This window comes from Mirounga leonina, unplaced genomic scaffold (genome assembly GCF_011800145.1).
Source record: "Mirounga leonina isolate KUSES-001 unplaced genomic scaffold, KU_Mleo_1.0 Mir_101595, whole genome shotgun sequence".
Classification (NCBI taxonomy): domain Eukaryota; kingdom Metazoa; phylum Chordata; class Mammalia; order Carnivora; family Phocidae; genus Mirounga; species Mirounga leonina.
In genome coordinates, this window is record NW_023270158.1 from 1,642,923 (window position 1) to 1,655,661 (window position 12,739).

A 12,739-nucleotide genomic window follows, 5' to 3' on the forward strand; every position below is an offset into this window, starting at 1 on the left:
GAGAGGCTTGGGATTCGAGTACAGCTGGGGGTGGGAAGAAGATATCAGACTGAAAACAAGGGGAATGAAAGTTAAGGTATGGTTAAAGCCACTGTGGGACACAGTTGACCCTCCTACCCCACATGCTCTTGCTTAGAAAGTCACTTGGAGTCTCTGCTGCAGCAAAACAAGAGGTGATCCAAGAAAGAAGGCATGGAATCCAGGCAGCAATGGATTCAACCCAGGAAAGCAGCAAAAAGATGGATGACTCAGGATGAAAACTGTGGTCAGATTGAGACAGAAGAATGTAGGACTCTACGAAGGAAGTCTTTAGGAAAAAATGAGGCTGAAAAGAATAGGTATGTTGGAATACCTGGAAAAGATAAATGCAACAATAATAGCAAATTAGACATTAAAAGAAATAAGGCAGTAGAAACTCCAGGACAAACAAAGAGCCACATAGGAAAGTGTTTAAAATAGTATATTACTTGGCTCTTCAGGCATTATGATATAAATACTGTTAACTTCTTGTAAAAAATGTTAAAACTTTATTGAGAGATGAGAAAGGGAGGTGGGAGAGTAGGCAGAAGTGCATCCCTAAAACTGACCAATAAAGAAATTGTATAAATAAAATGTTCAGAAATATGTGACTGCCAGAAAGAAGAGGCAATAGCATTAAAATTGATTTTAAAAAATTGTCTTTGAAGAGCAGGATTTGAGTGCAGTGGGTTGGGGAGTGTTATACGCTTTTATTTTTAAATATGGGGCTAATAAAGCAGACTTGAGAGAGAAAACTGTGTGTGTGTGTGTGTGTGTGTGTAGTTTTCATCATGCTTGATACATAGTAGGTGCTTAACAAATTTGTTTCCTCCCCAATAAAATGGCAGCAGTCACCATAGCCAGTCAGAAGCAGGGTCTACACAGAGGGACAATATACACAGCTGTGTCATAGCTCCATGAGATGGGCCAGAGGAGACTAGGGGAAGCAGAAAGGGAGGCATTTGAAATGTGTCAACTCAATGTACTCACATGGACTCCAGTCAGTGTTCCAACCCACAAAAGAATTCCTGTTCTGCTCTTTCAGCCAGGTAAACAAAGGATCAAAGTAGTTGAGCAGTGGTCTTACATCCATATTCTTTGCTCCTACAACATTATACAATGCTAAGGTCCAGGGTTTTGATCTTCCAAGTTTCAGCATTTGGCTACATGAAAAAAGGGGAGGGTGGGTTCAGGGCTTTTTGAGGAATTCCAGATGTACACATATTTACACTACGATCTATGGTTTCTCCTCTTTGGCTTAGCTAAGTTTGCTCCTGGCAGATAAGAAAATCAGGTGGGTTAATGGATGTATTCATCCTTCAATCCCTTTCCTTCTAATGACTATAAAGGGAGCTCTGTAGTTATGACATGGAGAGGAGATAGACTGTCCAGCCATCACATGGTCTAGGTTCCTGTGTGACCATAAAATAAACCATTAATTTGTGGATGAGGACATTTTGAGTTCAAAATTTTTCTTTTTAGAACAAGGAAATCAAATTTTATAGAAATTTCTTTTTTAAAAAAAAGATTTTATTTATTTATTTGACAGAGAGACACAGCGAGAGAAGGAACACAAGCAGGGGGAGTGGGAGAGGGAGAAGCAGGCTTCCCACGGAGCAGGGAGCCCGATGCGGGGCTCGATCCCAGGACCCTGGGATCATGACCTGAGCCGAAGGCAGACGCTTAATGACTGAGCCAGCCAGGCGCCCCTAGAAATTTCTTTTTAGAACAAGGACACCTAGGCATGGAAATGAGTAATATTGGATAGCAGGAGAGGTTCAACATTTTGAAATATTCAACATCTTTGAAATATTTCTTTTTTGAAAAAAAAAATTTTTTTTTGAGCTTCACCTATTTATCTGAGAGAGAGAGAGAGGGTGGGAGGAGGGGCAGAGGGAGAGAATCTTTAAGCAGACTCCCTGTTGAACTTGGAGCCGGAAGCGGGGCTCAACCCCACTACCCTGAGATCACAACCCGAGCCAAAACCGAGAATGGGACGCTCAACCGACTGAGCCACCCAGGGGCCCCTTGAAGTATTTCTTACAGCAGCTTCTGCCCGGCTTCATTGGAATTGGAGATATCACATTTGTGTAGGGGACCTTTATGTTTAGCTATTTGACAAAGGGCTTCTTGAAACTGGAATTGATAAATGGTCCTTGTATAGTATCTGTAAAATAGACAAACAAGAGAGCAGTCCCATGTTTAGTTACTGTGCTAGACTCACAGATTGGGGCATATGTTTAAATTCTGAGGCTCTAGTAACCAAAGAGATACTAGTCCAACCTCTTTCTCCAGAAAGACCCAAATATGAATCCTGCAGACTCATTATAACCTACTTGTATTTATGTATCAGCTGATTAAAAAGGCAGTATTACTTTGTTAAATGTTAGTTCACATTTGTATTGTGCTTTCCATATTTATGGCCCTTTCATATAAATAATGCCAATTGATCCCTATGGCAGGCTAACAATATTATTTCCACCTTCCAAATAAAGAAACTGAGGTTCAGCAAACTCAAGATCTGGGGCTAATAGGTGAAGAACATAGGTTTTTGGACTTCAGATTAAAAATACTCTATTACCATCACTCTGAGCACTGCCAGTAACAAGAAGACAAAGATAATTTTATTTCCCCCAAGGATTCTATAAATTCCTTCATGGTAGAGAAAAGATCTCACATAAGTTTTATTGGACCCAATAAATCATGTTGAGTTAAATTGAATTAAAATTGATGATCTGTTTTGAGGTTGTAGGGGGAAGGAGGGTAGAAAGAGAAAGAGAAATTATAGTCATTACTTCATAGATCCCTATTTCTTTGCCATTAGCACAGCTGTCCACAAACCCTGGGGGTTAAACAGTGAGAAGACAACTGTCATTTACCTGATGAATGAGTAATCATTAGCAACATGGAACAGAGATGCAGGGTCACAGTATGTTTCATCATGGGGCAAGGGTTCCACCACCCCGACTAAGTCTCGCCTTTGGGGAAAAAAGCAGATAGGTTAGAGGCAGTTAACATGGTTTTGTCAGCCAATGGCATTTTACTGGAACTGGTTGTCAGGTGAAATAGAAACAGTGTAAAAAATTACAGAATAGAGCCCTTCTGTGGTTATCTCTTCCTTTTTTAATTCATCCAGAATATACCACTGGAAAACAGCTGCATCTTCAAAACACTAATTTAATAAAGTGCATCCCATGGCCAAAAATGTACAGTGAAAATCTTAATAATCCCTCTCTGGTACCACATTCCATGTGTTCCTGGCAGACAGAATTTTGTAACATTGACATCTTATTCTTCAAAGCTAGCTGGAGTGCCCCCTCCTCTGTGGGGCCTGCCCCTGATCCCACCCACCTGCCAGCACAGTGAACCCCTCCAGCTCCCTTAGCCTTCCCTAGTTGTGCTCTTTTGGCATTTCTCTCTCTGTTTTACAATTATTCATACACATCTTCTTCTTGGCCCTGGACATTGGAGCTCCTAGAGGGCGGGGCTGTCTCTTCTTTCCTTCCTGTCTTCTTTTGTAATTCTTCCATCCCAAAACCATTTATTTCATACCTGTGTGTCCCAGGCATGAAGAATGTAGTGCTGAAACTATTGAAAGCGTTACTATCTGTTGCCCAAAAGTGCCAGCCTCTCACTAGCCTGGAATTCTCTGTTTCCCTCTACATACACCTGGTTAACTCTCACCTCTCTCTCAGAGCTTAATTTGGATGCCTTTCCTCATCTGACCCACCAGATTGGGCTTTCGATCTTGCCTTGGATGCTCATGGATCCCCATACACTCCCATAACAGAACACATTGCCATGGTTTCATTTTCCACATCCCTCCATAGACTAAAAGTTCTTTGAAGTCAAGGAAAACATCTGAAATGATCAGCATTGGATCCCCAGTGCCTAAAATATCACAGTTTAATGGGTGACCCAGCACTTAAGAAGATAGACCATGAGAAGTTGTGTCATCGGATCCTGCTTGGGGGAAGGCGGAACCAAGGACATATTATCTGAGGAGAAAGCACCCAAATGAAGACTTGAAAAATAAAAAGGAGGCAGTGTGTGCATGCATGCATGCATGCATGCTTGCGTGTGTGTGTGTGTGTGTGTGTGTGTGTGTGTACAAGCCAGGAAAATGCCTTTAGGTAAGTGGTAAACTCATGAGACAAAACATTTTGCTGATTCCATATTCATTGACTTACTTCATCTCCCACCATTTTTTTATCCACTGCTCTTTGGGAATTTCACCCTTAAAGACCATCCATCTCCACTTTTCTAACATGTAAGTAAATGGTAGAGTTCCAACAATTGTAAGTGCTTGTTTGAATAGGAAGTTTATGTCTGTTTCTGAAAGTAAAATAGAAAAGGATAAATATTAACATGAGGATGACAGTGGATGTGTTGTATTAATTTCCCAATCTCAAGATATTATTCCTCAAGATATACTTACATTAAGGATGATTACGTGAGAAATACTGACAATGAACATAATAATATGTATCTACTCATTTTCTCAGCTAAGGGACTTGGAGGAGGGTGAAGACTTGGAAAGAACAGGTAAAATGAATCTGCAAGCAACCGCTAATCCTCATTTTTTCATTAGGGTCAATTGCCTTCCTTAAAAGCTCTTACCAGAGCCAATTAGGGCTATTTCATCTACTGTCATACTATTTATTCTTGTAAGCTCCATGAAGGCAGTGACTGTAAATGTCTCATTCAAGACTGTATACCTAACCTGGTGTCTCCTACATGATATCCTCTCTGAGTCTTTGTTAAAAAACAAATTTTAAACAGATGTGGCCAAAAGCCAGTAAACCAGGGAGGAGAAACACAAACAAAAAAGAGCCTCCCCAGAAGAAACTATCCACTGGATAATCAGAAGTACAGTACACTTTAAATGTACTGACATCTTCTTCACCTCAGTTTAAAATGCTTTAACACGTTATGTGATCTCATCTATCCTTTATTTAGTGATGTAAAAAGCAGTAGAGCTCATGCCTAGTGTACTAGGGAAGCTCAATGAACTGTAAGCAGGGGGATACTATCTACTTGGCACAGCATTGTACCTCTGGTGTCGAGAAAAATGCCTTGTACATAGTATAGGCTCAGTAAATATTTTTGGAAGAAGAAAGGAGGCAAGGTAAAGAGAAGGAGGGAGGGAGAGAGAGAAGGAATGAAGGGATTCATTTACCATCATTCACAGATCAGGGGCAGAGCCAAGGAAGGAAACAAGAATTTTTCAAACCAGTCGTTTAACCATGTCTAGTACTATCCTAGTGATTCAATCATCTTTGCCTGCTGTCAAGGAATATTTAAAAAATGATAAAAACAACTAATTGTCTGCTAATCGACCTTAAGAATTATATTTTAAAATTAGGCAACAGATGTGGTTGCCGTGAACTCCCTTTCCTTTGTTGCTCCCTTCATGGGAGGGTGCTATTACTCATCTATTACCCACTGGGTCTATGCTTACAGTAACTTTTTCAGACATGATGAAGACTCTACACTGACCTACTCCCAGGCCTTCATGAGATCACCAAAGTCTGGAGCCAGAAACAAGGCACAGTGAATTGCCCCCACAAGGATGGAGCTCATGACCTTGACCTCACTGACCAAACGTTCCAGCCAGTGGAGCTGATGTTTTGAACCACATAACTAAAACGAGGGGAGAGAAATATACAGAAGAGAACATATTTGACTCTAAGTATCCTCCTTTTACAAGGAAGAATCAAAAGTCATGGCATCTTCACTGAAGAATCTGGATCTCACGAACATTCGTCATGTGCCATCAAGTCCCAGCCATCCAAAGAGAAACAGGCTGCCTTGGGCAAAGATGTTGAAGGATAGCATGGATCTGAGGGGATGTCACAGGGGCAAATTCATGCTTCAGCTGGATGAAGAAAACATTTCAGTCCCATCCAATCTTGATATTCCACCACCCCTTCTTTAAGAACTCTCAAATTTCAAGTCGCACTTTGCTTTGTATAATATTATGGGAAAAGCTTTAGATTACGGCTCTGGTTCAGGTTCTGCTATGTTGCTTTTTGACCTTGGGCTAGTTACTTTTCCTCTCTTGTCTTCAGTTTGCTGCCTCTGTAAAATAGTTTTTAGAATGTTCCAGCTCTCACATTTGGGGAAGTTTTTACCTAGAACCAGGGGGATCTAGTCAGAACTCTAATATTAATTAGCTGGGTGACCTTGGATAAGCCATTTCAGTTCTGTGGGCCTGTTTTAGCATCTTTTATTCCCTGTTAGATGTTTCTTAAAGTTCCAAGACCATTCATTCAGTCAGCTCTCTTATGTCTTTTTCTTTTTTCTTTTTTTTTAAAGATTTTATTTATTGGGGTGCCTGAGTGGGTCAGTCGGTCAAGCGACTGCCTTTGGCTCAGGTCATGATCCCAGACTCCTGGGATCGAGCCCTGTGTCCTGGGATCGAGTCCTGTGTCCTGGGATCGAGCCCCGCGTCAGGCTCCCTGCTCGACGGGAGATCCTGCTTCTCCCTCTCCCTCTGCTCTGGGTTTTTATTTATTTATTTGACAGAGAGAACGAGCATGGGGAGTGGGAGAGGGAGAAGCAGGCCCCCTGCTGAGGAGGGAGTCCGACATGGCGCTCGATCCCAGGACCCTGGGATCATGACCTGAGCCGAAGGCAGACACTTAACCAACTGAGCCACCCAGGCACCCCTTGTTATGATATATTCCTTAAAAAATGTTTTTACCAGTAGCAATTCCCAGTTACCCATAAATATCATATACTTTATGTGGCAAAAATTAAATATATCCCATACATGATAATATTAGCCTTTGCCCACAACTAACTAAAGAATCCCCAAAACAAGCCATGAAGAAAAATGTCCATACCATTGTCTTCAGAAAAACCAGGTGGCAAAAGACCAATGTTTTTCAAATGCTTCGGTGTAGCTGCAGAAAGTGACATGATTTCCCCAACAGCTTCATGGAACCCTTCATTAGCTCCATTTCTTAGCAGGAAGGGTTGTGCAGCATATGCCATGTCATACTGGATGTGTCCCATCTCATGATGGGCTGTCAGGAAGTCATCCATCGTCACCTTTGTGCACATCTTGATCCTGCACAAAAACGGGCAAGATTAAAATGAATCTCAATGAATTTGATTTAATCATCACAGTAAGAGCAGTATAGGATTTTGGTAGCATGGTTCATCATTCCAAGATTTGTTCACCGATGAATCTTGAGAACTTACCTTTTATGTCCTAGAAACAGTACAAGGTGCTCAATATAAAGCGATGGGCAGGGCTGAAACCTATTGCTCACAAACTAATAGAAAGATAAGCAGAGTCTTCTACTACAAAAACTCTCAGGCAAGTACTCTGTAAGTGATCAGTAGACATGGCCTTGGGCATAACAATAAGTGAATGCAGGCACAGTCTCCTAGAAGCACCGAGAAGGGCATAACTGAGGATGCAATGAGCAACCCGGACCTTGATCAACATGTAGAAGTTTGCCAGGTAGATGGCAGGGAGGGACAAGACGTTGACATTCCTTGAAGTGCTCATTGAAAAAGGCTTGAGAAAAGGGTGTAGCATTCAGGACACAGCAGGCAGTTTGGTAGAGCCAAGATAGAGAAGTAGGAGGAGAAGGGGCTGGAAATTGATATTTGGGAGTCATTAGCATTTTAAGTCAGGGAGTTGATGTGATGGCCCATGAAGCAGGCATAGAATGGCAAGGAAAGAGGGCCAAAAACAGAGCCCTAGGAGGTCCCAGTATGTACGGAGTGGAGAAAGATGATTCAGAGAAGATGGAGGGGGAGAGAGAGAGAGGAGTCAAAGAAGTCCAGAAGAGCATGACAATGCAGAAGCCAATGAAAAATAGCATTTTGAAGAAAACTTGTAAACACCGTGTAAGGCTGCAGTGGCCCAATTCAATAAGGACTGCATTCGGCAATTGACAGTGGTCCTGTTCAGCTTGGCAAGAGCAGTTCCATTCCAGTGAATGCAGGGGGCATATTTCAGTAGGTTCCCAAATTAATTTTCTTACCCCTCTGACCATGTCATCCCCCTGATAAACACCCTGTAAGTCTCCCCCAGTGCTCAAGAAGAAACTCAGCTTCCTTAATACAGCCCAGTAAGACCTGCCTTTCTAACCTGGTTTTTCTCTATTCTCTTTTGAAACAATCACAAGAAGAGCTACTGTGTGTTTAGTGTCTACAGTACCTAAGAGCCTGGGCTAGGAAACTTACATGTACTCCCTCATTTTTAAGGCTCTCTCTAGTGCGGGAGTCAGTGAATTGCTTTGATAAATGAGGCTTTGTTGGAACACAGGTGCCATTTGTTTACGTACGGTACGTGGCTGCTTTGATGCCACAAGGGCAGAACTGAATCGTTGCAGCAGAGACCTGCAAAGCCTGGACTATTTACTATCCAGCCCTTTACAGAACAGGACTGTCAGGCCCTACTCGAGTGGACGCTGCTGGGGGCCTGCCCAGACCAGCTCTCCCAGGCAGATCCACCCATCCCCCATTGTGACTGCGTCACATAGCCCTTAAAAGCCAATAGCTGCTTCCTTGTGCACTGCCTTTGGCTAAGTGAGAGGTGCCTCAACCAGGAGAATGTGTCCTCCCACACTCTGGGGCAGTCCGCAGCCAGTGACTGACTAATGTGGGGGTACAAAAGGCCAGTCCTCTTTTCTCAAGGTGTGACCAACTGTGGTACAAATTGGGGTCCAGAGAGCCCCGTGGGATCAGGCTGAGGCCAAGTCTCCAACAGAGGCCACATCCTTACTTAACTCTTTCCCCTGCCTACCCCTCTTCCCTCACCCCCTTTTGCCTGACGTCTGTCCCTCAGTGAAGCATCTGTACCAGAATCTTCTTCTCAAGCTGGGGAACCCAACCTAAGACACTCACAAAGCTGCTACCTGGGGATTACCACTCCCTTTTAGAGATAAGGAAAATGAAACCCAAGAAGGTTGAATACCTTGCCCAACGCTACCTAGTCATTAAGTTACACACCTGGGATTCGAAAGCCTGTGCACATTCTGCTGTATCACAGACCCTTCTTCACATGACCTTTATTCTAGCCTAACTTGCTGGTTCTAGTACACAATGCCAGGCCCTGCCTCTCTGCATTTGATCCTGCTTTTCTTCCAGCCCAGTGTCCTCCTCCCAGCCCGGTCTGTCCAAACCCTTCTCGTCTTTCAAGCCTAATTCAAATGTCACCTGAAAAGCCCTGTCTGAGCCTACATCCTATTCCGGGTATAGTCAGTTCTCTTCCAATTCCCTATAGAGTGTTCTCTGTGGTTCTCTTCTAACACGTACCACCTTCTCTCTTTTATCCCAGCTTATTTATTCACCTGTCCTGTCTCACTCATAAGAGAGAAACATGGAGGGGAAGAACAATGCCTGATCCACCCAGCCATCTTCCATAAATCTTAGCACCAAATCTTTCTCACGGGGACACCACCCTTCCCATGACCAGGCAAATCTAATGGGTGCATATTATTTCAAATGAGGCAGACGGGCTAAAGTTCAAGTTAGGGCCTGCTGACAATCCCCTTTTCCTGGAAAAGCCCAGATGTGCTCTCATGGACTCCCGAGTCCTCATTTAAGGAGAGTTCACACATCTCTTCTGTGCTTAGAGAAGAAATCCAAATCCATCCTCATTCCTGCCTCCATTGTCTCCCAGTTTAGTATCAGCTTTGTAAGGATCATCCTCACTACCTGAAGTCATGCTTCCCTAGGTCCCAAGCTGTGGGGTGGCAGACCACTTTCCGGCTGTCGCCTAGCTCTGTTAGCATGGAGTTTTCCCAGAATCCTTGAGTCATGTTGGGAAGGCCAACAGACACAAAGAATTTCTCAGCCTCCTCAAATATCCTCCTTGCATCCCAGCTCTGAAAGAAAAAAAAAAAAAAAAGAACAGCATTTCATTCCAGCATTAAAATAACAGCATTCTTTCTGTTGGCTATGTACATAGGCATAACCTTTCTGGAAGGCAATTTGGCAACATGTACGGACATGTCAAGCTTTCAAAGTGTTTACACTCTTTGTCTCAGTAATCCTGTCTCTAGGGAACTAACCTAGGAAATTCTCAGAAGTTAGGTCAAAGAATTACATTTAAAATGGGTTTTTTTGTTTATTATTTTTAAATATTGAAATATACTTGACACATCACATTGTGTAAATTTAAGGTATACAACATGTAAAATGATTTTTAATAGACAAAAAAGTGGAAACCACCACCAGAATGGTTAAATACATAATGATGTCTTCGTGGAATGGAAAATCTAAATAAATTCCATTCATAAAGACTTTTTATTGATGTTTTTTGTAATTTAATATTAAGTGAAAAAGTAGAATATATAAACCACTTATATAATGTGATATTAATGAGGAAATACACAAAAAATTAACAGTAGACTGTGTGAGATTATGTGTGATGTTTTTGTTTTTATGCTTTATATTCCAAGTATAAGCAAACAACAATGACCTTCTCTTTCCTAAAAAACTATTCAACTCAAGCCAACAATCCTTGATCAAGCTCCTTCAAGTGGGGGGAGGCCCTGGTGTTAGGCTCAGTGGAAGACATAAACATTAAGGTGCAGACAAAGTCATGGACTTTTGGAACCCAAAAGGCCTGAGTGTGACCCAGTAGCCAGTAAGTAGCTGGGCCTTGGCTTCATAGTCCGTATGGGAATCTAAAGTTTCAGAATGTTCTGGAACCAGAAAGGGGCAGCAGTAGGTGTCTGCCATCCAGCAAACTCTTCTGGGAGCTGATCAGGGCTTCTTTGGGGAAAAGGACCACAAAGCTAAGTTTGTGCAGGTGACAGATAATTCATAAATCACTTCTGGTGACACAGAAAACTTCCTCTGATCTCAAAGACCAGTCAAGTCTGGTTTTTCTCCTCTATCGCCTCAGGGATATGAAACAGGATGTGACACTGGGGATGTTTTTTATTATTGCCCTTTAAAGGCAATATTGGTATTAGTAGGTATGGCATTCTCAAGCAGAAAGAACATCTGTATACCAAAACAGCGCAGGCTAGTAAGCACAGTTAATGTCTGTTAAATGCAGAAGGAACGAATGGAAAATGAGACTGGAAATATTAGGAGTTTTGAGGTCAAACCTTTGTTGCCACTGATTGTCTTTGTGACTTCAGGCCTGTGATTTACCCAGGCCTCAGTTTCCTCACCTACAACACGGATCCATCACCATCCCTATCCTGACAGTCTCGTGTGTTGTCAAGACGACCTTAGGAGAGATGGTGCGTGTACTAACACCGGAAGCAGGCTGAGGAGCTATGTGCAGATGAACTTCTGCTGCTCCTCACCTGTGAAACCAGGCCGAGCACAGCTTCGGGAGTTTGGAGGCCCTGCAGCTTCACGTTTTTATTTTGCTGTGGCCTTTCCCCAGGAGCATGTTATATACGGGAAGATGTTCACTGCATGGCTGCTTATAGGAAAGGAAATCATGGTGCAACTCTCTGAAGACATTTTATACAGCCAAGAGAAGTATGACCATACATTGTACCCGAAAAATGTAGACTATCAGCTGAATAAAGAAAAACATATAATTATAACATGACTTCACCCACGGTAGGGAACACGGTGAATTTAAACAATTACGCAAGGATGGTAACAAAAAGTAATATAAAAATTATTTTAAAGATTCCTATAGTATTTTTAACAATAATGATTTTTTTTTAAATCTTCTTTTTTTTTTTTAAAGATTTTTTATTTATTTATTCATGAGAGACAGAGAGAGAGAGACAGAGGCAGAGGGAGAAGCAGGCTCCCAAGGAGTAGGGAGCCCGATGCGGGACTCGATCCTGGGACTCCAGGATCATGACCTGAGCTGAAGGCAGTCGCTTAACCAACTGAGCCACCCAGGTGCCCCTTTTTTAAAATCTTCTAATGATATCATTTTTTCTGTTCATAGAGACTACAGACTGATTACTTAGTGGTGACTAACTCTGGAAAGAGTAATGCCAACCAGTCGATAATTCCACATCTTACTGCTTGATGGAAAACTCAGGTCATCTCCATTTTTAATATCTCTCAGCAAGATCAATACCATACTTATCATTCAAGGTACTTGATGTCACTGACATTGTAAATTACTTTTCCATGAAAAGAGAGCTACATCAGAAATATATTTATTATTTTTTAAGATTTTATTTATTTATTTATTTATTTGAGAGAGAGAGAGAGAGAGAGAGTGTGTGTGCACATGCCCCAGCGTGGAAAGGGCCAGAAGGCAAGGGAGAGGGAGGAGGAAAGAATCTCAAACAGACTGTGCTGAGCATGGAGCCGGGGTTCGATCTCATGACCCTGAGATCATGACCTGAGCTGAAACCAAGAGTCAGATGCTTAACCGACTGAGTCACCCAGGCCCCCCACAAGAAATACATTTAAATTAGCTTAACATTTTTTTATTTACATGGTTTTACATGCAAAAGAAAAGGAAGGAAGAGTGGCAGAAAAAGAAATGAAGTTGAGGATTTAGATTTGGTTTTTAAGGCCTCTTCCTACCTGGTTCACCATTGTATCAGTAACATCTATGTTTGGTTTCTGTCTGAAGGGGACTGTCAGAGGGTACAGGTTTGTCCAAAATCTACCCCACATATCGCCTATTAAAAAAAAAAAAAAAGATTTTGTTAATACATAGCAAAGGCAGCAGAAGCATAGACCTGATTTTACACAGTGCATAAGTTAGGATCGGTAAATAGGCCACACAGTATTCTAAATTTAATCTAGTTTCTTT

The 12,739-nt window shown here is 42.1% G+C and overlaps 1 protein-coding gene across 1 annotated transcript in view; it reads right to left on the minus strand.

Moving 5' to 3' along the window:
- The window catches only part of ACE2 (angiotensin I converting enzyme 2), a 37,779-nt gene that overhangs the window by 8,931 nt on the left and 16,109 nt on the right, over positions 1 to 12,739 (minus strand). The window contains exons 7-13 of the mRNA XM_034996559.1: positions 12,508 to 12,605; positions 9,700 to 9,869; positions 6,867 to 7,093; positions 4,209 to 4,353; positions 2,898 to 2,996; positions 2,063 to 2,185; positions 1,009 to 1,181 (exon numbers count right to left, since the gene is read on the minus strand). Coding sequence (XP_034852450.1) covers positions 1,009 to 1,181; positions 2,063 to 2,185; positions 2,898 to 2,996; positions 4,209 to 4,353; positions 6,867 to 7,093; positions 9,700 to 9,869; positions 12,508 to 12,605 — 1,035 coding nt within the window. The remainder of the gene's footprint in view (positions 1 to 1,008; positions 1,182 to 2,062; positions 2,186 to 2,897; positions 2,997 to 4,208; positions 4,354 to 6,866; positions 7,094 to 9,699; positions 9,870 to 12,507; positions 12,606 to 12,739) is intronic.